Source organism: Oryzias latipes, chromosome 19 (genome assembly GCF_053564925.1).
Source record: "Oryzias latipes strain Hd-rR chromosome 19, Olatipes_Hd-rR_3.1".
Classification (NCBI taxonomy): Eukaryota; Metazoa; Chordata; class Actinopteri; order Beloniformes; family Adrianichthyidae; genus Oryzias; species Oryzias latipes.
The window spans coordinates 17865298-17889934 of NC_136255.1; the positions used below are offsets into that span (position 1 = coordinate 17865298).

At 40.8% G+C, this 24637-nt stretch overlaps 3 protein-coding genes across 5 annotated transcripts; 2 read left to right on the forward strand and 1 right to left on the reverse strand.

The window, feature by feature from the left end:
- The first annotated feature begins 664 nt into the window (after positions 1–664).
- med1 (mediator complex subunit 1) lies at positions 665–24404 on the forward strand. Its single transcript, XM_023949332.2, has 16 exons — positions 665–879; positions 13564–13670; positions 13996–14074; positions 14362–14416; positions 14573–14705; positions 14902–14930; positions 15028–15099; positions 16946–17020; positions 17330–17493; positions 17853–17964; positions 18071–18195; positions 18301–18428; positions 18598–18799; positions 18883–18978; positions 19930–20035; positions 20113–24404. The coding sequence occupies exons 1-16, from the start codon at positions 759–761 to the stop codon at positions 23855–23857; spliced, it is 5349 nt and encodes a 1782-aa protein (XP_023805100.1). The 5' UTR covers positions 665–758; the 3' UTR covers positions 23858–24404.
- On the forward strand, positions 2219–7502 carry LOC101162181 (G2/M phase-specific E3 ubiquitin-protein ligase). Of its 2 annotated transcripts, none has more exons than XR_013651637.1 (12): positions 2219–2395; positions 3696–3825; positions 3941–4056; positions 4151–4460; positions 4548–4642; positions 4749–4810; positions 4890–4979; positions 5329–5639; positions 5767–5945; positions 6185–6357; positions 6629–6805; positions 6889–7027. XR_013651637.1 is itself a non-coding variant. In XM_023949333.2 (12 exons), exons 2-12 carry the CDS (start codon positions 3702–3704, stop codon positions 6900–6902), a joined length of 1689 nt encoding a protein of 562 aa, XP_023805101.1. In that variant the 5' UTR covers positions 2219–2395; positions 3696–3701; the 3' UTR covers positions 6903–7502. The 2 variants fall into 2 exon arrangements, 1 of the variants encoding a protein (XP_023805101.1); XM_023949333.2 differs by having other exon boundaries at positions 6591–6805; positions 6889–7502.
- On the reverse strand, positions 5714–12833 carry LOC110014588 (uncharacterized). 2 transcript variants are annotated; one of them, XM_023949336.2, is made up of 6 exons: positions 12660–12833; positions 9219–9351; positions 8162–8897; positions 7539–7757; positions 7190–7415; positions 5714–5898 (listed from the first exon to the last, which is right to left on the reverse strand). In XM_023949336.2, exons 2-5 carry the CDS (start codon positions 9343–9345, stop codon positions 7205–7207), a joined length of 1293 nt encoding a protein of 430 aa, XP_023805104.1. In that variant the 5' UTR covers positions 9346–9351; positions 12660–12833; the 3' UTR covers positions 5714–5898; positions 7190–7204. The 2 variants fall into 2 exon arrangements, with proteins under 2 accessions (XP_023805104.1, XP_023805105.1); XM_023949337.2 differs by lacking the exon at positions 12660–12833 and having other exon boundaries at positions 9219–9474.
- Positions 24405–24637: the final 233 nt, after the last annotated feature.

Sequence of the window (24637 nt, forward strand, 5' to 3'; positions counted from 1 at the left end):
TAGCAGCACCTCCCCTCTTTTTCTCCTGTCTGTCTGCGGTTCTGTCTTCTGTCTCAGGCGATGCCAATCTGGTCTCTCTCCATCTCAAATGCTGTCTAAAGCTGTCTGTTGTGTGTGTGTTGTGTTGTACACATGTTCCTAAATACATTTTTGTGTATGCACAAATATATTCATGAACACACTCCTTGCTCTCTCTAATGGGCAAGTCCTAATGGTTGGTGGGAAATCCTCCCTTGAGAGCACTCATTGCCACAGGCTCAGTTATACAATAGACTCAGGTGTATGTATGCTGTGTTTGTGTGTGCAGGGCATGACTGCCTCTGCTCTTCATGTATTTATATTTTACTCCACTGCTTAATTCCACAACCTGTTAGTTGTTTTACTATGTTGTAAACATGGATATTTATATATATGGAAAAAAGGAATACAAATATGACAAAAAAGAAGGGACTATTCACTGATTGACGTTGGGACGTTTATTAAGAGATTTCTGCTTAGTTGCTTCGCTTTCATAGACAGAAATCATATTCTTGTGGTAGTGCGCCACCTGGCGTTTGTACCAATGCACTATTTGACAGCCAGAACCTTCAAGCTTTACCTTTATTTTCAAATGAATCAGCGCTGCTACACTGGATGAATGTGAATAAAATAAAATAAAATAAAATAAAATAAAATAAAATAAAATAAAATAAAATAAAATAAAATAAAATAAAAAGGTGTTCCGGAAATTTGCGCGAAGGAGGAGCGGACAGGGGACAATGGCGACCGGGCCTGTTGTGTCTGTGCAGAGCGGTAGCCCCGCTGGAGAACTCCCTATATCGGTACAGCAGGGAGGAAATCCAACTATTATAGATCGGGTAAAAGCGGACGATGTAACAGGTGCGATTTATTCATTTATTTTTATTCTTTTGCCTCATTTTGTTTCTTGTTGTGTCATTCATAGAGACAGGAAGCTGCTGCATTATGCTACAGGCTAAGCTAAACTAGCTGAACATAAACCAAGCGAGCACTTTCTTATCAACAAATTGGATAATTTTCTGATTTCTAAGTCACATAAAACAATCTTTTATGAACGAAATTTCTTGTGGCGCTTGACGTTTTTTTTTTGGTACGGTTGAATCAGCGAAAGCTAAAAGCTAAAGTAAACAAATACGTGCTAATATAACTTTATTCGAATTAGCAAAAACGGAATTGTGATCTTTAATAAATATTAGCATCTTGCTTTATTCACATTGATTTTAATGTGAAGGAAATTTCACCAACTGGTTATAAGTAACAAGTTATTACGTTTTACCAACTCATAATAACACATTGATTGTTTTGGTGTTAGCTTCATTTGACAGCAGAGTTTTGCGATTGTTTTGTTGTTTGTAGGTTTACATTTTTTATCATATCCGTTAAATTAAGCACACAAAATAGTTTTGCTGTTAGAAACCACTGCAAAGTTCATAGAATTATTCTTTAGTTTAATATTGTTTCAAACCTAGAATGATTTCAACCTTCACACCCTGAGGGCTTTTATTTATCTACGGTTATAATAAAGTGCTTATTTTGATCAACTAGATTTGTGCATTTCACATTTATGACGTTGCTATTATCAGGTATAAAGGCATTTATTAGAATGTGGAGATTGTAAAATTATACAAAAATACTACAAGCTATTACAAAAAGTGGTTTATACGGTGGCCGACAGAGCTCACACTACATACAAAAAAGACAACGCAACGACATTACCCGAAGCACAACGGCGTTCCCCGAAGCATAACGTACGGTGGCCGACAGAGCTCACACTACATACAAAAAAGACAACGCAACGACATTACCCGAAGCACAACGGCGTTCCCCGAAGCACAACGGCATTACCCGAAGCACAACGGCATTCCCCGAAGCACAACGGCATTACCCGAAGCACAACGGCATTCCCCGAAGCACAACGGCATTACCCGAAGCACAACGGCATTACCCGAAGCACAACGGCATTAACCACAGCGCGACGGCATTAGCCGCAGCATATCAATATTAACCTCCTCAGCACAACGGAAATGACGACTAGGCCGACAGAGCTCACACTACATACAAAAAAGACAACGCAACGACATTACCCGAAGCACAACGGCGTTCCCCGAAGCATAACGGCATTACCCGAAGCACAACGGCATTCCCCGAAGCACAACGGCATTACCCGAAGCACAACGGCATTCCCCGAAGCACAACGGCATTACCCGAAGCACAACGGCATTACCCGAAGCACAACGGCATTAACCACAGCGCGACGGCATTAGCCGCAGCATATCAATATTAACCTCCTCAGCACAACGGAAATGACGACTATTTTTCTTCCTACTGGCGGGAAAACATAAAGTCAGTTTCAACCTATTCGGGGCTCCTGAGAGAGGTACGTGATTTTTTCTACTACTATGAGGATCATAATGGTATTTTCGTTTTCTTACTAGATAACCTAATTTCTTACAAATATACGTTTGTTTGAAATATAAATTTACCCAGCTCTCCACATAGTGACCTCTGCATCTAACTTTTTGTCTAACACCGGGTTAGGTAAAGTTACGTTTGGTAGGTTAGATAGCTAGCTCATTAGCCGATTAGCTCGCCCCGCTCAGTCAGCTTGGTGAGGACACTTTAGCCTCTTCTAATCAAGAGTTGCAGTTGACAAGTGGTATGTCTTGCTTATCTTTTAAGTAAGCAAAGAGAGGCGCTGTAGCTGTGTTATTCAGACTTTTTTTTATTTAACAGTCTTCCAAGTATTACACCCTGACCGTGGCCGTGAATTGCAATCTCTTTTTTTTTATAACTTTATTGAGCAAATGCAAGTATACAACATGAAGAACAATCAATGCAGTATACAACATACAATCAATATACAACACAAACGATGTTAAACAGCCAGGGGAGTCGATTCATTAAATATTTGCAGAGAGTTACAAATTTCAATAGTTCTGAGAGCCTTTTTGTTGGAGGAAAAGGATATTGATTTTATGTAAAAAGTTACATCTTTAATGAATTGTGGGAAGTATGGTGTTTTATTAGTAAATTTACACTTATGTATGTAGAATTTTGCCAGAAGAATTAATAAATTAATTATAAAAAATACCTTTTGTTTTTTGGGGGTCCTGAAAAAACAAAGTAATACATTTTCCCATTTCAAGGAGAAATCTTTGAAGACATGAATAATGATGAATCTACTGAACTCCTTCCAAAATCTCTGTGTGGACAAACAGTGCCAGAAAAGATGAGTTACTGTTTCTGGGTGATCTCCACAGAAACTACAATCAGTATTAATATCTTTTTTAAATTTTATCATATAATGTTTGGCAGGGTAAATTTTATGGAGAATTTTAAAGGATACTTCTTTTACCTTATTTATTATTAAAAACTTATGAGGGATCGTCCAGACTGCTTTCCAGTTGATATCTGGAACAAATTGATTCCAATAATTTAAAATATACGGGGGAGAGGTATAAATCTTGATGAATTGCAATCTCTCATCAGCTTCCTAGCTCTGCGCAGTGCACCAACACGTGACTACTCGCCTAGCATGCTGGGTACTCATGCATGCTGGGTAATGCAGTTCTATATAACTAACATCGATACGCTACAAGTGATATTCATGTACTGTGCCAGTCGTGTTCAGTGATTTTGTGTGTTTGCCAGTCTGATAATTTATTGTCTTATTATAGGTGACAATGTACTGCCCATTTTGCGCATCTGCAGTGGTGTCCCAAGGAAGGACATTCTGTAGTTCATGTGGGAAAAATATCAGCTTCCTATACAGTGTTGATACAACTCAACAAGCCACAACAAGTGAAGGTAATGCTCTAAACTTTGGTCCTCTTTTTTTTAGCCTTAGGCTTTCCTTTCAAAGTTTTTTTAAATATTTATTTTTAGATGTGTGAGCATGTATTTATCTGAACTCTCCTTATAGCCGAAAGCAGTGGGACAGATGCTCTAGCAACGTTCCAGAATTTCCGATCCATCAAGGACATGGAAAGGCGATCTTGTTTCAAAAAGAAAAAAAACTTAAAAGAAAAATATGTTAAGGTAATTTCTCTGTTCCAATGTAGGCTAGTTATTAATTATACATGTATTTGTGTCAATTTTAATTTTTATATACCTACTTTATGTTTTCCTGTAGATGTTAATTGGATTAATGACAAGGAAGGACAGCATTCTGAAACCAGTCCGAGGATCATGTCTACCCCTGGTAGTAGAGCCAGAATCCAATGCTACACAACTCCAGAAAGCGGCAGAACAAAAAATGAGAAACTTTAACCAAAATTTAAATTGTGGTCCTTACACTCTGCTGTACCCCGATGGTACAGAGGTAAAAAATATACCTGGGACCCAAACATCCTTCTCGCTACAACTGTATAAGGAGGCAATAGGGAAGGCTTATCAAAGGATTACACTTTATCTTTGTACAGTTGAAGACTTTGTCGCTCAAAGTAAGTAATTTTGATATTATTCAAAAGCAAGTAGAGCTATCTTAAAGTAATGTGAATTTCCTGACATGAGCATGCATGTTTTTACAGTAGAGGAACATGTCACTTCTGACTCGAGTGACTCAGAGGTGATCGCTATCAGTGGAGTTACAGCACAGTCAAATGCAACGTACATATTACCAAGTGTAATGGATACCATTTCCTTCTTTCCTTTTTGTCTGTCTGTTTTATCATGTGCATATGAATGTATATGCATACAAGCTTCCACTCACAGTCCAGTTTTTTATATAGGTGGCTTTTGACACAGAAGTTCCAGGAACATCGAGAGATGCAATGACAGCCACATGCTACAGGTGCTTTGTTCATACAATTTCAGATTATTTCATTTTAATACTTCATTGTAAAGATATGGTAATTTATGTTCATTTTCAGCACATACACAGAACTCTATGCACCAGTTGTAATAGAGGATGAGGAGTCAGGCAGTGATGCAGAAAGCCTTAGCATTTCAAAAGATACAGAGTAAGAAAGCTATTCTGTTTTCTTTTCTTTTTTTATAATTGGTTGAATGCTTGAACTTTTCATATTCCAGGATTTTTTCCTCCATTGAAAAACATGGGGAATCTTTGGTGCAGAAACTTGTTGGTTTGATACCCTGCGCTCGCATTCTTTAAAAAAATCTTTTTATTGTGCTGTTTTCACTTCAATTATGGTCAACTTTCATATTTTCTTCATTTTATTATTTTTGGCTAATTATACTCTTTAAGTTTCTTTTTAATTCAGTAATGTGGCATTCAAACCTTAAGCTTCTTTTTATTTATTAATGTGTCTTGTTGCTTGCCGCATTGCATAAATTGTCTGTGTCTTGTAGAATGGAACAACCATCAGCAGCCAACATAATTGCAAATCTGGCATCCCAGATTGATCACTGTGCCATCAGCAGATTCAACATCTGTCGTTCGGACATTTGGGATGGAGCTGTCAGAGGGTTTAAGCGTGGAACCTTTTCTGAAAAGAAGGATCTTTATGTAAAGTTCTCTGATGATGAAGGGAGGTTGGAAGAAGGTATCGATATGGGTGGCCCAAAAAGAGAATTTCTCTCCCTACTCATGAGAAGGCTAAACCAGAGACCCATTTTTGATGGACCTCCAGAAAGCAGATATCTTGTCTACAATTCAACAGGTACTGTTAAGATAATCCATATTTTAAAAAAAAATTAAAGATTTTTTTTAAGAACTTTGCCAAACAACACTGCAATGTGTATGTATTTATTGAAGATTAATGAACAATTCTGAATTTCTATGAGCAGCTTCAAGAGACAATGAGTACAGGTTGGCAGGGCAGATGATTGCTGTGTCTATCGTGCATGGTGGACCTGGACCAAATTTCCTCTCAAAGGATCTGGTCAGCTACATGTCAGGGCAGTCCAGCTTCAACTCATCTGTAGAAGACATCAAAGATGAAGTTATAGGGACAGTGCTGCAAGAGGTACAAGGGTCACTGATGTTGGTAAAGGCAGATCTGAGGAAGCCCTTAAAGGTCGATATGTAAGGGTTAATGGCAGACGAAGTGCGCATGATCAGAAATTAACGCACGACGAGGAAGCCTGACGTTCGTGTCAGATGGTTGCTTCCGCGAAGTGTGTTAATTTCTGATCATGCACACTTCGTCTGAAATTAACTTGCATAACATTTTAAACAGTTGAAATGAGAGTTGTCATTTTTCAGATACTGAATGCATCCTCGCTGGAAAGCCTGCAAGACCTAATGCTTAGGCACAGCACAATGCTGCAGACGGCAGGGTGCTTTAAAAGCGTAGCATCACTACAGGAAAAGCACTCAGTTGTGAGGGAGTACCTCAGGTGGTACATAATTGAACGGAACCACAGTGCAATTGAAAGGTAGCTTGGTTTTTTACTTTCCTATTTGTAAGGGCACATCTATCAAAAAGTGTTAGTTTCTATCCATATGTGAAGTCATTCTATTCAGTTTTATGTGTGTTTATAACTGGGAAAGGCAAATGACAATTATTATTTGTTACACATTAGACAGAAAAAATTTGAATGCTCACTCATTACCTTATCAGATAATCCTACATTTAACCTTTTCATGTGACCTGTTTTTTGTATTCCAGATTCAAAGATGGTCTTAATTGCTTGGACTTTTTAACAGCACTGCAGCAGTACCCTGCGGTTATGGCCCCTCTTCTCTGCCATGTGGATAAACGGCTATCTGCTTTGGATATTGAAAACCTGTTCAAACCAGACCTCAGTGAAGCTGGAAGCAACAAGAGGAACCAGGAGGAAAGAACAATCAGCTTCTGGGCAGACTACCTTCTGGATTGTGAAGGTTAGTTTTCTCTCGAAATGTAAAAATCTTATTTGTACAAATTTGGAAGCAAAATTTATGTCATGAATTCTTTTTACTTTTAGAAACAGTGTTATAACGCTGGAAGACATCTTCATGTTTGCTACAGGAGTGTCTGGCATCCCTCCTGCTGGCCTGGAACCTCTGCCAAAACTTCAATTCCTTGAAAGCTCAAAGTTTCCCATGGCAAACACATGTGCCAACATTTTAAAGCTCCCTCTCCTGGAAAACTACAACACGTTTAAAGAAAATATGACATTTGGCATCAGGAACTCTCCCGGATTTGGATGTATTTAATCATAAACCATCAACCATTTCAAAAGATTTAAAAATTCAAAATATTGTTTTATATATTGTTATACGTACCTTAGTTAGGCAATGTTACAAATTAGCCATGTTCTTAAGTCTTAAGTAGTTCTCAATGGCAGCTTCCCAGTTGAGAGGAGTTGGCAATCCACTTTGTCTCTGCAGCTGACATAGGCGAGCTTCCAGATCCTCATCAGCATCCAGACTAGTTGCAGGTGGCATCTGGCTGCTGAACCGTCTCACAGCCTCTGCGGATGTTGGAAAGCCACAGTTCCTTCCGTTGAACCTTAGAGGAAAATTTCAAGTACAGACAACCTTTTGCTGTAATCACACCATATATTTTTTGTTCAAATAAATAATTACTTCAAATAAATCAGTTGACTTTGTCATAGTGATATTCAACACTTACCTGTGAGGCACATGGTACATTGCCTCTGGTTTGCCAGATGGGCACTGGGACTGACGAACAGGGCGAATGGTATGGGTGTTCCAGAACTGCTTATATTCGTCCAGTTCTTTCTGCAGGACATCCAGGAAGCAGAATCTGACTAAACAGGTGTGCAGATTGCTGCCATTGAAGAGATGTCGCTCCCTCAAGTCACCAAAGAGATCCATCCAGAACTGACTCCTAGTTAAGAGTACACATCTTTTTAACATCACAATAGCCTTTTAAAACGGTGTCCCATTTAAAGAGGTGCTGCAGAAAGTGTTTAAATCTTGTGCCCTACTTAAAAAAAATCTAATGGTTGTGTAATGGGACAATTGTGTTTACATCCAGTCTTCCACAGAGGCACAGTGTATTTAATTTAACATATCATTAAGCAAAAATGCATCATATTCAAAAAAGAATTTTTAAGAATCCTAAATTTCCTTGATTCAGGTCCAACTGTCTATAAAATTATGTTCCAACAATGAAGGAGAAGTGGCATTAAGAGAAAAAGATGGTCAATATGTTTTTAAACCTCAAAAAAGTTAAAAAAGAAAATAGTAAAGTAAAGACAACATAAGTAATTGAGGATAGGGAAGTAGAACCTTTGCTTTCGGAAATAGGACCACCAGCTTTCAATGCGTTGGTTGGATGTAGACGTTCCATACATGTGGCTTTTGGCTCCTGCAAATTCATCTCCATGCTCAGATCTCAGGCAACAGTGAAGGGCAGCCATCAGACCATTTTCCGTGCCACAGTCAGTGCGGAGGCGCTTAGGAATAACACCAAACTCAGCTGCACACTGTATGTACATTTGAACAATGACTGTGGGATCATTGTTGGACTTTCCACATTTGAGCCACATAATTTTTCTGGAGTAGCCATCAATACACCCAGTTATTGCTATTCCAAAAGGTTTAAGTTTATCGTAGCCATCAACGTGCCAGACTTCATTAGGTCCCATTGATCGATAAACTCTTCGAACAAATCTGCGCTTAGATCGGTTTTCCACTCTGATCGGATCAATTTCTGCCATTAGGCGCATGACATCATCTCTTCTGACTACAAAACCGTATTTCTGCTTAAGAGTCTGCCACATTGCTCTGTAGCCAAAAAGCTGGCCTGATCCCTTCAGTTCATCTGTAATTGCTGCCTGTACAATTGAAAGTGGAGTGTAGTTAATCTTCCTGGTCAGGCCAGCATCTTGTAATCTTCTCTTTAGGCTGCTAAGACTCAATGAAATGCTGTGCTTGGTGGCTAGAAAGTCCACTATTACTTCATAACTGTGGCCCTCAGTGAAATACTTGGCAATAAGTTCTTCCACCATTGTAGTGTCAGGGCCTGAGGAGAAGAATTGAGAACACTGAGAGAACAACATCTACTGGATTTATGTTAGTGTTTTTAAATTACCACCTAAGGTGAATAAAAAGTGTACAAAATAGTTTATAATCTATGTGGAAGTTCTTACTTGACCGTGTTATTAGACATAAACAAATAAAGTTAATAAGTTAACTCTAGCACCATGCAAGAACTATTGACTCTGTCATTTGGTGATATAATAACTCAATTAAATTTCCATTCTACCTATGTAGTGAATACATATATGGTAAGCTTAGTAAGTAAATCTTTTTTTAAAAAAAGGACCAAAGTTTAGAGCATTACCTTCACTTGTTGTTGTGGCTTGTTGAGTTGTATCAACACTGTATAGGAAGCTGATATTTTTCCCACATGAACTACAGAATGTCCTTCCTTGGGACACCACTGCAGATGCGCAAAATGGGCAGTACATTGTCACCTATAATAAGACAATAAATTATCAGACTGGCAAACACACAAAATCACTGAACACGACTGGCACAGTACATGAATATCACTTGTAGCGTATCGATGTTAGTTATATAGAACTGCATTACCCAGCATGCATGAGTACCCAGCATGCTAGGCGAGTAGTCACGGGTAAATTTATATTTTAAACAAACGTATATTTGTAAGAATATTCATCCACAACACTTTAGACATACCGGATCGGTCGAGGCCCGGGTTAACAACGACCGCCACCGATGCTGTTAACCTACAGGGTGTCGGTGGAAATTTGACTACTGTTGGTGGAAGAAAGAGGGGAGGCAGAAGGGTCCGTGGCCAGAGAGAGAAGGGAAAAGGCAGGAACATAGGTTTGAGAATAGGGACTCTTAACGTTGGCACAATGACAGGGAAAGGCAGAGAGCTGGCAGACATGATGGAGAGAAGGAAGGTAGATGTACTGTGTGTGCAGGAGACAAGGTGGAAGGGCAGCAAGGCACGTAGTATTGGAGGAGGATACAAACTGTTCTATCATGGTGTTGATAGGAAGAGAAACGGGGTAGGAGTGATTCTGAAGGGGGAGCTTGTAAACAGTGTTCTAGAGGTGAAAAGAGTCTCAGACAGGATGATGAGCCTAAAGTTAGAAATTGAAGGGGTGATGGTGAATGTAGTCAGTGGGTATGCGCCACAGGTTGGCTGTGAGTTAGAAGTGAAGGAGAGATTCTGGAGTGAGTTGGATGAGGTCATAGAGAGTTTTCCCAGAGGAGAGAGAGTTGTTATTGGAGCAGACTTTAATGGGCATGTTGGTGAGGGCAACAGAGGTGATGAGGAGGTGATGGGCAGGTTTGGTGTGAAGGAAAGGAATCTGGAGGGACAGATGGTGGTGGACTTTGCGAAGAGGATGGAAATGGCTGTAGTCAACACTTACTTCCAGAAGAGAGAGGAACATAGAGTGACATACAGAAGTGGAGGTAGGAGTACTCAGGTGGACTACATCCTATGTAGACGAGGTCATTTGAGAGAGGTTAATGACTGCAAAGTGGTGGTAGGAGAGAGTGTAGCCAAACAGCACCGCATGGTGGTGTGTAAGATGACTCTGGAGGTCAGGAAGAAGAAGAGAGGGAAAACAGAAAAGAAGACCAAGTGGTGGAAGCTACAGAATGAAGAAACTTGTGAGGAATTTAGGCAGAAGTTGAGGCAGGTCCTGGGTGGTCAGGATGAGCTTCCAGAGGACTGGGAAACTACAGCAGAGATTATCAGGGAAACAGGTAGGAAGGTGCTAGGTGTGTCATCTGGAAAGAGGAAAGACGGTAAAGAGACTTGGTGGTGGAATGAGGAAGTACAGGAATGCGTCCAGAGGAAGAGGTTGGCTAAAAGGAAGTGGGATGTAGAAAGGACTGAGGAAGGTAGACAGGAGTACAAGGAAGCGCAGCGTAAAGTGAAGAGAGAGGTGGCAAAGGCCAAACAGAAAGCTTACGATGAGCTATATGACAGGTTAGACACAAAGGAAGGAGAGAAGGACTTGTACAGGCTGGCCAGACAGAGAGACAGAGATGGGAAGGACGTGCAACAGATAAGGGTGATTAAGGACAGAGATGGAAAGGTGCTAACAACCCAAGAGAGTGTACAGAAAAGATGGAAGGAGTATTTTGAGGAGCTGATGAACGAGGAAAATGACAGGGAAAGAAGGGAGGAAGATGTGGTTGTTGTGGAGCAGGAAGTAGCAGAGATTGGAAAGGATGAGGTTAGGAAGGCTCTGAAAAGGATGAAGAGCGGAAAGGCCGTTGGTCCTGATGACGTACCTGTGGAGGTATGGAAGTGCCTAGGAGAGACAGCAGTGGAATTTCTAACAAGGTTGTTCAATAGGATTTTAGAGAGTGAGAAGATGCCTGAGGAATGGAGGAGAAGCGTTCTGGTCCCAATCTTTAAGAACAAGGGTGACACGCAGAACTGCAGCAACTATAGAGGAATAAAGTTGATGAGCCACACAATGAAGCTGTGGGAAAGAGTAGTGGAAGCCAGGCTTAGGAAGAAGGTGGAGATTTGTGAGCAGCAGTATGGTTTCATGCCCCGTAAGAGCACCACTGATGCCATTTTTGCTTTGAGAATGTTGATGGAAAAGTACAGAGAAGGTCAGAAGGAGCTGCATTGTGTGTTCGTAGATTTAGAGAAGGCGTATGACAGGGTGCCGAGGGAGGAGCTGTGGTACTGTATGAGGTCGTCTGGAGTGGCAGAGAAATATGTTAGAGTAGTTCAGGACATGTATGAGAGAAGTATGACGGTGGTGAGATGTGCTGTAGGTCAGACAGAGGAGTTCAAGGTGGAGGTGGGACTACACCAAGGATCAGCTTTGAGTCCTTTTTTGTTTGCTATGCTGATGGACAGGCTGACAGACGAGGTAAGACAGGAATCTCCCTGGACAATGATGTTTGCGGATGACATTGTAATTTGCAGTGAGAGTAGAGAGCAGGTGGAGGAACAGCTAGAGAGGTGGAGGTTTGCTCTGGAAAGAAGAGGTATGAAGGTCAGTCGTAGTAAGACAGAATACATGTGTCTGAACGAGAGGGATCAAGGTAGAAGTGTTAGGTTACAGGGGGCTGAGGTGAAGAAGGTGCAGGAGTTTAAGTACTTGGGGTCAACAGTTCAGTGTGATGGGGATTGTGGAAAAGAGGTGAAGAGGCGAGTGCAGGCAGGTTGGAGCGGTTGGAGGAAAGTGTCAGGAGTGTTGTGTGACAGAAGAGTGCCAGCAAGACTCAAAGGAAAGGTGTACAAGACAGTGGTGAGACCAGCTCTGCTCTATGGGTTAGAGACGGTAGCAGTGAGACAGAGACAAGAGGCTGAGATGGAGGTAGCGGAGATGAAGATGTTGAGGTTCTCCTTAGGAGTGACCAGGTTAGACAGGATAAGGAACGAGTACATCAGAGGGACGGCTCATGTTGCCTGTGTTAGCGACAAAGTCAGAGAAGCCAGACTGAGATGGTTTGGACATGTTCAGAGGAGGGATAGTGGATATATTGGTAGAAGGATGTTGGAGATGGAGCTGCCTGGCAGGAGGGCAAGAGGACGGCCAAAGAGGAGATACATGGATGTCTTAACAGAGGACATGAAGTTGGCTAATGTTAGGGTAGAAGATGTCCATGATAGAGTGAGGTGGAAAAGGATGATTCGCTGTGGCGACCCCTGATGGGAAAAGCCGAAAGAGAAAGAAGAAGAAGAGTATATTTGTAAGAAATTAGGTTATCTAGTAAGAAAACGAAAACACCATTATGATCCTCATAGTTAGTAGTAGAAAAAATCACGTACCTCTCTCAGGAGCGCCGAATATGTTGAAACTGACTTTATGTCCAGTAGGAAGAAAAATAGTCGTCATTTCCGTTGTGCTGAGGAGGTTAATATTGATATGCTGCGGCTAATGCCGTCGCGCTGTGGTTAATGCCGTTGTGCTTCGGGTAATGCCGTTGTGCTTCGGGGAATGCCGTTGTGCTTCGGGTAATGCCGTTGTGCTTCGGGTAATGCCGTTGTGCTTCGGGGAATGCCGTTGTGCTTCGGGTAATGCCGTTGTGCTTCGGGTAATGCCGTTGTGCTTCGGGTAATGCCGTTGTGCTTCGGGGAACGCCGTTGTGCTTCGGGTAATGTCGTTGCGTTGTCTTTTTTGTATGTAGTGTGAGCTCTGTCGGCCACCGTAGGTTTATATTATTAAAGCTTTTCACAAATGCTCATAGTTTCTTTGGTTACATAAAGAACAGACGCTTTAAATATTTCTCCCTTAGAAAGCAACGTGTCATTTTAAAATGTCATTACTTTTAGCTGAGCCTAAACAAAACAAACTGCTGACCTAAGATTTCAGTAGATGCTCTTCTTTGTATGTAAATATACTGACATTTTTTAGAGGTGATAAATTGGGAAATTACTTTTGACTATTTTTTAGTTGCATTCTACAGCAATAAAATATTTGTTATAACTAAGGGTTTAAGCCTTTGTTTAAAGAAGGTATATAGTGATACTACCTGACTATTAACTGCCTAAAAAAATACAACTCAACCTTTTTATGAAAGTAATCAGGTTATGTTGTCCTTTATAAGATATATAATCAAAGTTTTGTATTTTTTAATCTGTTTTTTTTTTTAGGAAAAAAATAAATCCAATGTGTAAAGGAAAAACAGGTCAGTCATTATAGGCTTAACTGTATTCTGTTTCTGTCTTTTAGAGGCAGAAAAGCAGAGTCGAACGGTTGCTCTGTTAGAGAGACTTCATGCTAAACACAATGCTTCCCGACCATGGCAGGAAACATGCAAAGTTGTGCGTCAGGCTATGGTAAGACAGATATTCTATTATTTTCCAATTTTCCCACAATATTATACATACTATAAAAATATTTCTAGATTACTGCACATGCTCAGAGTGCAGTAAAAGTTCATTTACAGCCTGTTAGTGTTCTTAGTTAAGTATGTAATAACAAGCACAAAACAGCTTAAAGAAGTTATTTCTTTACTGACCTCCCTTGGTGACATTTAAATGTCAGACCAAGAGTGCTGGCTACGCAAATTAAAAGCAAGCCCGATTTGGTTGTATAAAGCATAATCATTAATTTCAACATTTTATTCTTTTTTTTCCTCTCCTTACTCGTGTTGTGCCTCAGGAGAAACGCGGTGTGATGAATGCGGCAGGTCACCAGCTCCTGCTTAACTGTTTGGAGACCCTGCAGAGAGCACTAAAAGGTGAGGGTCCCGTCCCACAGTGCAAAAAGAAAAAGAATGAATAGCTAACGTCGCAATTCTTTCATAATGATTGTTTTGTCTCTTAATCGGTAAAGCCGTGAAGGCTTCAGACAATTACTTTTTCACTTCAGCTTTATATTTTCCTCCAATTATTTAACTTACGGGTGAAAGTAAATACAAAACATACGCAAACTGTTGTGTGTGCAAAACATGTCAATATTGTAAAAATTACTTGTTATTAGATTACGTAGAAGAAACACATGATATATATATATTTTTTTTTTCAGTGTCATCTCTGTCTTCAATGACGGATCGCCTGGAATCTATTGCACGACAAAACATGTAACTTCATAAATTTCTTTTGGCCACTTAATATATTATTGTGTATATATATACAGTATATCAGATGACTTATACATTCATAAGGCACTTTTAGAAACCTGACACAATCTATACATAAAACTTCTTTCTTTTCCCCCTGTTTTCCTCTTTGCACAGGTTGGGCTCTCATCTGAGTCCTACAGGGACAGAGTGCTACATCACTTCTGATATGTTTTATGTGGAGGTGCAGCTGGACTCAAACGGTCAGTTGGTGGACGTCAAGGTGGCTCATCAAGGAGAGAACCCTACAGTCAGTGTTTGTTTTATTATTCAAACTCCCAACTAGCACTTTTTAATTGGAAACTACAATACGATATATACAAATAACTAAAAAAGTTCTTCTTAAAAGTAGCTTTTTGGTCTCTTTTTACCATTCTTTTACTTGTGTAATTCAATCGGACACATGAAAAGGGTTTACTAGACCTGTCTTATCTTGTTCATTACAGAGTTGTCCAGAGTTAATTCAGCATTTAAGGTCAGTGAAAAACTCAGAAATAAAGCTGCCAAACATCAAGATTCAAAAACTTCAATGTAAGATGTGTCAGATTCTAATTTCTCTGTTTTTCCAACAGGGAAAAAAAGTTTGAAGAGTTTTCAAAACATCTCAAAGGACTTGTTGATTTGTACAAACTTCCAGGAGATAAGTAAGCAAATTTACGTGCAAAGACATGTAATAAAAAACTGGCGGTCATAAGATGATGTAAAGTGTTGTTTGACAGAAATTTAACTTATTGATAGAAAAATATAAATTCACACATTTGTTTTGTGTTTGAAAAAAATCGGACTAATTGCACTTCAAAAAATGTTTATACAGTCAGGACCATACATATTTGGACAGAGACACATTCTTTCTAATTTAGTTTCTGTACATTAACACAGTGAATTTTTAAATAAAACAACTCAGATGCCACTGAAGTGCAGACTTTCAGCTTTTGTTCCATGGGTTGAACAAAAACATTGCATAAAAATGTGAAAAACTAAAGCTTTTTTTAAACACAATCCCTCCCTTTTATGGGCTCGTAAATAATTGGACAAATGAAAGAACTGAAAACAAAATGGTCATTACTAAAATTTGGTTGAAAACTCTTTGTTTTACAATGACAGCCTGAAGTCTTGAACTCATAGACATCACCAGATGCTGGGTTTTCTCCTTCTGAATTCTCTGCCAGGCAGCGGCTTTCAGTTGCTGTTTGTTTGTGGGCCTTTCTGTCTGAAGTTTAGTCTTCAACAAGTGAAATGCATGCAACTCAATTGGGTTAAGATCAGGTGACTGACTTGGCCATTAAAGAATATTCCACTTCTTTGCTGTAATAAACTCCTGAGTTGCTTTGGCTGTATGTTTTGGGTCCTTGTCCATCTGTATTATGAAACGCCGTCCAATCAGATTGGCTGCATTCACCTGGATCTGCGCAGACAGTATGTCTCTGAAAACCTCAGAATTCATTGGGCTGCTTCTGTCCTGTGTCACGTCATCAATAAACACTAGTGTTTATTACGGTTTTTCCCGATGATGTAGTGTGCTTTGGATCATGAGCTTGTCCACGCCTTCTCCATACTTTTCTCTTGCCATCATTCTGGTAGAGGTTGATTTTGGTTTCATCTGTCCAAAGAATGTTTTTCCAGAACTGTGCTGGCTTTTTTAGATGCTTTCAGCAAAGTCCAATCTAGCCTTCCTATTCTTGAGGCTTATGAGTGGCTCGCATCTTACAGTGTACCCTCTGTATCTACTTTCATGCAGTCTTCTTTTTATGCCAGACTTGGATTTTGATACGCCTACCTCCTGGAGAGTGTTGTTCACTTGGTTGACTGTTCTGAACGGGTTCCTCTTCACCATGGAAATGATTCTGCGATCATCCACCATTGTTGTCTTCCGTGGACGTCCAGGTCTTTTTACGTTGCTGAGTTCACCAGTGCTTTCTTTCTTTCTCAGGATGTACCACAGTGTTGATTTTGCCACTCCTAACACTGTAGCAATTTCTTGCATGTTTTTTCTGTTTTCTCAGCTTAATTATGGCTCCTTTCACCTGCATGGAGAGCTCCTCAGACCGCACGTTGTCTGTTCACAGCAAAATCTTCAAAATGCAAGCACGAGTCCTCTAATCAACTCCAGGCCTTTTATCTGCTTCACTCATAATGACATAACAAGGGAATTTCCCACACCTGCCCATGCAATAGCATGGAAGTCAATTGTCAAATTACTTACGAGCTCATGAAATGAAGGGATTGTGTTTAAAAAATGCTTTAGTTTTTCACATTTTTATGCAATCTTTTTGTTCAACCCATGGAATAAAAGCTGAAAGTTTGCACTTCAATGCCATTTGAGTTGTTTTATTTAAAAATTCACTGAGGTAATGGCCAGAAACTAAATCAGAAAGAATGTGTCTCTGTCCAAATATTTATGGTCCTGTAAATGCACTCCGAGTAAATTACAAGATATTTTTTTGATAAGGCAAACTGTATTCCATCATATACTTTTTTTTTGCATTTCAGTAAACTGAAGACAAAGATGTATATAGCCCTGCAATCGTTGGAGCTTGATCTGGCCAAGATGATGCACATGTTTAGGTAAATTAAAAAACTGTTTCTGTTAAGATAGAATAATTTCATGCTTTGCTTCCATCAAATCTTGCTTTAATCTTGTTTTGTGTAAAATGGGAACAAGTTTGCAGGGTGTCAAACTGGAGAAACTGCATAAAACTTTCAGTACCGGTACCTGGTAACCATAAGCATAAAAGGGCTTTGTGTTCAATTGTATTGATTTAGGAGATAGAAAGATTTTATGTTTTGGAATTTCTCTTGGGATTGAAAAATATTTAGGTTGTCTTTGTTCAGCTGTTTTTATAAATTCTGCAAAATCTTTATTTTATCTTAAAGGTTAGCAACCAACGCTAATACAGTCGAGACCATTCTTCACGGGAGTGTGGGTTTATTGACGCCCAGGAGCGGCGGCAATCTGGTTACACTTCAGTGCTACGTTTCGCCTTACGACATCTTCCAGGAGGGAAGTGGCACACAGCTCAATCTAACCGACAGCAATGGCAAGTAACCCATTCAATTTAGATTCACAACTTCACGACTCCATTTAAGTAAATCTCAATTCAATTTTTCTCATTTACTCAAACTTTGCTTATGAAAGAGGTGTTTTATATAAGTGAACAAATCTTTGATTAAAAAAATCTCTGATAAAAACACAAGTTATTTCTACACTAAAAATGAACAAAAAGGTTTTTTCTTTAACAAAAAACCAAAAAACATATTCTTGAATATTTTTCATTTTTTAACCCAGCCCTCAAATGCATATAGTGGAAAACAACATTTCTTTGCTGAAGATGTTGTGTTTTCTATGGAAGTTTGTCATTTTCTGTGACTTGTTGCTCTATATTCCCACCTGTTGCAGTGCCACGCTCCCTGGGAGTCAGTGTATCTGTTACAATCGAGGGAACCTCTGCTGTGTATAAGCTTCCAATCGCACCTCTCATCACCGGTTCACACCCAGTTGACAACAAGGGGTATGAGAACATGTTAATGTTTTTTAACTTGCCTGAAAGAATAAAAAAGATTATCTGTCAAGAGAACATATAAACGTTCCTAATGTGATGTTTTGTGGTCTTTTAGCACTCCTGCCTTTTCCACTGTGACCAACTCCAACTGTGTGGACCTACCAGCCTGTTTCTTTCTGAAGATGAACCGCCCAATGCCTTTCTCCACTGCCTTCATTAAGAGGATGAGCAATGCTACTTGTAAGTTTACCAAGATATTCTTTTGCTCAGAGGTCATAACTAAATAATCAGCGGATATTTTTTTTAAATCCATCTGTTCAAATGTTTACCTCTCTTTGTTCACAGTGATTCCTGTGTTTGAGACTGCCCCCAGCCTGTCACCTCTTTACCAGTTAATTGTCCAGAGCCAGTTGCAGCTCCTGGAGGAGGGCAGCTCTTTGCCAGCACCCTCACACAACATGCATTTTTATTCTGTAAACAAATTCTTTCATGCAAATCAATTATTTGATTTTTAATCACAAAAACTCACAAATAAATGTTGTTGTGTTGTACAGCAATTCAAGGTTTCATTGTATAAAAACAAAAGTTTTAGACCATGTATCCATTTAAAGCAATTGAAAACCTTTTCTTTTTTTTTTACAGATTTTGCCAGATCAGCAGCACTGTTACTTTCTCAACGGTAATGCTCCAATTCAAGACAGCCATTCACTCCAAGGAGCAATGGTGTCCAAAATTCCCTTTCGCCACCCAGCCCACGTGCCACTTCTGCTGGATATCATTCGGCACCAGGCAGCTTACAACACCCTGATCGGCAGCTGTGTCCGACAAAAATCCATCAAAGAAGGTGAGTGTGTCTGATCTGGTTATGTGCGAATTCATTTCAAGAACATTTTTTTAAGCATAGTACGCCTGTTTTTGTTCTGTCAGACAGCGCAGCTCTTCTGCAGTTTGAAGTTTGCCCTCTCACTGACTCCAGTTTTGGCGTCTCCTTTCAGCATCCGGTCAATGAATCATTAGTTTGTGGTGAGCATTTACTTTAATGCCCTTTTATTTATTATCTGTATTTTTAAAGACAGTCATTTAAAAAAGACTGCTTTTAAATTGCTGGGTGACAACAGACATGGGACAACATTAGGATTAGCAGAGAACTGCATTCAAACATTTTTGTAATCTTTGTTTATTTTTATATATATATATATATATATTTGCACAACAGTCATGCATCAGTCAGATGAACCAGACATAGACCTAATTTTAACATGAAAAAATACTGTCATTTTCTGTATGTACTACCTTTGCTGAATTAATAAAAAACATTTTTTTTAAATAAAAGAAACTGTACTTTTGCTTAGGGTTTACAGAATTATATTATTATATTTTTTGGACTATAAGTTGCTCCAGACTACACGTTGAAGCAGGGGAAAAATGCACAATAAAGAAGAAAAGATCTTTTATAAGTCGCACTTTTGGGAGAAATGTATTTATAAGTATAATATAGTTATAATTTTTTTAACAAAATACGGGAGTTTCATCTTGAAAGGCAAATCATAATAATGGAATAAATAACAACAATAGACTGAATATGTGCATGAGTCACTACCGTAGCACATTGATGTTTATTTACCATGAAACAGGAAGAATCTAGTATGTTAGCGCAACATATGACCAATTTTTCAAATAACAACAGCATCAAGAACATGGTAACTAGTCAACTAAACTCTTTATTTGAAGAAACAATTAAAAGCTTCACCTTAAGAATCAAAGCAAAACCTGCTACTGTGACAATTTACAAAAACAAGGGTTGCCCTCACTGGTAAGTTTGATACAAAGAAATGCGACTTATACTCCGAAAAATTCAGCATTCTGAGTTTCTTTGACAAAATTCCTTGTCGTTTTTTAGTTTACAAAATAGAAACTTTAAAAAATCTGTTCTTAGTTAAAACCTCATTTTGTTTCTCCTTTGTCCCCCTTTAGTGGTAATGGAGGTGATTGACTCCAGACAAGTGTCCTGCAAGCTGTATAAAGGGCAATCAGATGCTTTGATCTGCACTGATGACTTCATTACCAAAGTGGTCCAGAGGTGAGAAAAGTTTGGTCTCAAACTTATTTGATTTAAACAGTGTAACTTTGAAGGTAATTACGTATTATTTGTTGTAGATGCATGTCTATCCCTGTTACCATGCGGGCCATTCGGAGGAAAGCTGAGACCATCCAAGCAGACACTCCAGCTCTTATGCTAATTGCACAGACAGTGGAGACTATGGTGAAGAATAACCTTCAATCCTCTGGCAGTCCCACCTACAATATGGCAGCTGGAGATGGATCAAATCCTGGGTTACATGGACTCACGGGAAGCAACACGCCAACTGGTGGTGGATTGCCTGGGGACCCAAATTTTCCCTTGTTTGGTATTTCTCGTCCAGACAGGCAAACCCAAGGAGGAGAGTGTCCAACCTCAGGAGCTGCGTCCCAGCAGCAGTTACTGCAGCAGCAAGGTCAAGGTCACACAGATAACTACAACAAAGTTACCCAAAATCCCATACTGACCGGTTTATTGCAGATAACTGGCAATGTTGGTTCCAGTCCCAGCTCCCAAAATGCACCACCACCTCACCAAACTCCACCCCCAACATCCTCCCCTGCCAGCAACACAAAAAACCATCCCATGTTGATGAACTTGTTGAAAGACAATCCCACGCAGGATTTTGCTGCGTTGTACGGATCAGGTACAATAGAGAGACAGAACTCTTCCTCTTGTTCTCCTAGAACGGATAGCATGGCTGGAGCCTGCCCTGGGGGCAACCCAAAGGGAAAAAAGAAAAGACCCAGAGGGACAGAAAAAGGTGGAGGGATACCTGGAGCAGGGAGTTGTGGTGGAAGTGGTGGTTTGAGCATGAAATCGCAACAATCATCCATGCCACAACAGCAGCAGCACCATCCAGTGTCACATGAAGATGATTTTCATCGGGAGCTCTTCTCTATGGATGTGGATGCTTCTCAGAATTCTATTTTTGATGTCAACCTGGCAGGTGATGGTCTCGACACACCTCATAGCATCACTCCAGCACCAAGCCAGTGTGGGACACCACCTCCTGGCTCTAATATGCCTTATTCACAGTCTCACATCCAGCCTCAGCAACCACCAGGAACTGTTCCACCCCGCATGGTTCGACTCTCCAGCTCTGATAGCATTGGACCTGATATCACTGAAATCCTGCAGGATTTACCAGAGCAACCAGGCAAAGGCAGCAGTGAGAGCCATGGGCAGCACCCCATGGGTAGTGGTGGCGATGATGTAGGACCCTTAGGTACTCCCATCCGGGACTCGTCCAGCTCCGGTCAAGGTAGCGCAGTGTTTGATTCGGGAGATATTTTTAATACCAATAGCAATGAAAACCCCTTTACGGACACTGATCTGATTCCAACTCCACCTGATCCCATTCAGGATAGCGATTGTTCGTCCTCTTCCTTCTTTCATGACCCACCCGACTTTTCCCCAGAGCATAGTTTCACTCAGAACTTCTTTGAAAACTGCTCCGAAAGTCCTGATGGAGTCATGGACATGGTCAAGGGGTTCGGAAGTCAACAAAATACTCCATCTGGAACTCCTCAGAATCCTACTCCACATGGACAGAACACACCAGAACCCTCGTTAAAGGATCCTTTTGATATGGGGATAGTGTTTGGAGGCAACAGTGGTAGTGGAAAACCACTTCTGGGGCATGCTCCTGATCTTGGAGACACTCACGGAGGAGGATCCCAGAGTCCCCTTATGATGGGGCTTGGAGCTGCCTGTTCTGATTTTAAAAGTGCTGAACCCAAAGTTAAACAACAACAGGGCCTTGTTCGGGCAAAGGAGGATAATGGGGCCAGTGGAGGGAGCAATTCTGGAATGGGAATGGGGACCAGCTCAACTGAAGGGAAACAGGTCAAACGAAGCAGAACCCCATCCAGTGAAGGAAAGTCAAAAGAAAAGCCTCCCAAACGCAAAAAGGTGGATCCAGATGGAAAATCCCCCTCTCACAGTTCTGGTGGGCGACCGTATACGCCCCCTAGTGGTGGTTTGAGTTCAGGAGTTAGCTTAAGTGCTGGAGGCTCCAAGTCTCCTGGTAGTTCAGGACGCTCCCAGACTCCTCCTGGAGTGGCCACACCCCCAATTCCCAAAATCACCATTCAGATCCCAAAGGGGACTATAACCGGAGGTAAAACCTCTTCCCATAGCGGATACACCTCCAGCAGCTCAGCCACCAGCAGCTCAGGAGGTACAGGAAGTACGAGCAGCAAAAGCCACCACTCTCACTCATCTTCCTCTGGAAAGATCAAGTCCAAAGAAAGCTCCTTATCACAGGGAAACAACTCCAAACCCGGGGGGGCAGTAGGTGGAAGTGGACAGTCCCAGTCAAAAGGCTCCTCTCAAGGTGTTGGCAAACCGGGATCATCACCAATAACAAAACATGGATTTTCAGGGCCTGGTGGTGCTGGAAGTGGAAATAAAATTAAACCACAAGGGGGAAAACCTCCTGGGTCTCTTATTAACCCCAACGTAAAGCCAAATATTTCCCCTTCCCATTCCCGCTCCAGTGGCTCTGGGGACAAACTGTCCTCTCCGATGAAGATGCAGCAATCACAGGTTCCAGGAACTCCTCCATCCTCAAAGGCTAAATCTCCTATGGGGTCCGGAGGAAGCAGCTCGGGAGGGTCCAAGTCTTCCTCTGGTGGAGGCCAAAGCTCACAGAAACCAATTGGTGGCAGCTCCTCTTCTACCGCATCTTCATCATCATCCAGTTCCTCCTCATCCTCTGGTTCCATGAGTTTCTCAGGAGGTTCCCAATCTCAATATGTTGGTGGAGGAGGTGGAAGCGGAGGTGCAGGAGGGAGTGGTGGAGGGACTGGTCAGAACAACTCAAACAACCCCAATGCAAAAGGAAAATCTCCCAGCCGAAACAAAAAGCCCTCCCTAACAGCAGTCATTGATAAGCTGAAGAGTGTTGGTGGAGGAGGAGTTGGAGAAGATGGCTGCGATGTAGGGCCACCAGTTGGAGGAGCTGGTTCAGGAGCTCCTCCTGGTGGTTCTGGAAATGTTTCTAGTGGACCTTCTAATGTGGGCTCCACCAAGCACACCTCCTCATCCCAGAATGTGGAGTACAAACGGGAAAAATCGGATAAGGAGGCAAAGGCTAAAGTCTCCGTATCTGGGGGGAACAGTGGGGAGAAGAAGACAATGGACTCGAAAGCAGGTGGTGTGGGCGGAACTACCCTTGCCAAAATTATCATTAGCAAACCAGATGGTGGCTCACCAAGCATTAAGGCTAAAGTGACCCTCCAGAAGGCGGGGGAAGGGTCTAGTGACTCTATACGTCCACAAATTTCTAGTCTTAAAGCTTCGCCTCTTTTCAGTGGATCTACGCCCAAACATGACCGCTCGTCGCCCAGCCATAGCCGGTCCCCTGCATATACCCCACTCAACCCCGACAGCGAAAGTGAATCGGGCAGCAGTTCAGTCGCTGAGAAGTCGCATCAGAACAGCCCCAGCTCTGACGATGACCAGACGATGCGTCCTCTTCCTCCACAAGATTACATGAGCTCCATCCCACTGGGTTCAGGGGAGAAGCACAAGAAGCACAAGAAGGAAAAGAAGAAGCAGAAAGAGAAGGAACGGGAGAGGGACAGAGACAGAGAACGGGACAGGGAGAAGGAGAAGAAGAAGTCTTCCCTGTCCATGGGCTTGTCCTCCCACCCAATGAAAGCAGACAGTTGGTCTCGGTCTCCCATCTCTGCCTCAGATTCCTCTCTGTCCATGCTCAGTTCAGATCGGCCATCAAGGTCCAGCCCGATGTACATGAGAAACGAAGAAGATGAACTCATGGACTCAGCCCTCACTGGCAAGTTTGATCCAAACTAGACATTTTATATATTATTGGGGGCTTTTAGTGAATACAATTAGACATGTAAATTAATTTACTCAAGTCTAAAATTGAAATCTGAGGATAACAATGCTTCTAAGCGGTTTTTGACATGTTTAAACTATATTTTGGAGTTATTTTACTGTATATTGCTGTTAAATTGAGATCTTAGATTTGTCAGAATTAACATTTCACAACCAAAGCCACTTCAGAGTGTTGCTCTTTAATGGCTTGTGGCTATTATTACTTGCTTGTTTCATTACAGCTTAAAATGTGTCTTAATTTGATACAATATGTCCAAAATGTGTCAAAAAAGTCAAAATTATTACTGTTAATTTTTTTAGCATTTCGAGTGAACAGAGCTGCGTGAGAGAATATTCATTAGCTTTTTTCATGTAAAGGGAGTTAGAGTGTTTATACATTTGAACTATTATTGTGTATTATTGTGTAGTCAACAATATATGGGTATTGCCGAAAACTATGTAGCTGTTTTCCTCTTTTTTACCTGAATATCTAGAGGATTGTAATAAATATAACGCATCTGGAGAGGTCTTTATTTAACTCACTAAATCACATTTACATTTATACTCATTACGGTTTAGTCTCTGCTTTTATGGGGTATTGCTGTAGCTCCACTAGATGGCAGCAAAGAGTCACAGAATAAACTTCCTGAATTATACCTTTACTTTTTTATTTTTTTTACTAAAACTTGAGTTGAGTGGATTTTCTCAGTTTGATCACTAATGAAGATATTTGGATTCAATTCTAGGAAAATGGCT

Bases quoted from the DNA above. Each gene is read 5' to 3' on its own strand.
- LOC110014588 (XM_023949336.2), bottom strand. From the start codon at position 9,345: ATGTACTGCCCATTTTGCGCATCTGCAGTGGTGTCCCAAGGAAGGACA. The intron at 8,898-9,218 runs GTAATGCTCTAA...TCTTCTCCTCAG, and splicing joins AGCCACAACAACAAGTGAAG to GCCCTGACACTACAATGGTG. The intron at 7,758-8,161 runs GTTCTACTTCCC...ACTCTTAACTAG, and splicing joins TCCTATTTCCGAAAGCAAAG to GAGTCAGTTCTGGATGGATC.
- med1 (XM_023949332.2), top strand. From the start codon at position 759: ATGGCGACCGGGCCTGTTGTGTCTGTGCAGAGCGGTAGCCCCGCTGGA. The intron at 14,931-15,027 runs GTCAGTGAAAAA...TTTTTCCAACAG, and splicing joins GAGTTAATTCAGCATTTAAG to GGAAAAAAAGTTTGAAGAGT. The intron at 15,100-16,945 runs GTAAGCAAATTT...TTTGCATTTCAG, and splicing joins TACAAACTTCCAGGAGATAA to TAAACTGAAGACAAAGATGT.
- LOC101162181 (XM_023949333.2), top strand. From the start codon at position 3,702: ATGTACTGCCCATTTTGCGCATCTGCAGTGGTGTCCCAAGGAAGGACA. The intron at 4,811-4,889 runs GTGCTTTGTTCA...GTTCATTTTCAG, and splicing joins ATGACAGCCACATGCTACAG to CACATACACAGAACTCTATG. The intron at 6,358-6,590 runs GTAGCTTGGTTT...TTTGTATTCCAG, and splicing joins AACCACAGTGCAATTGAAAG to ATTCAAAGATGGTCTTAATT.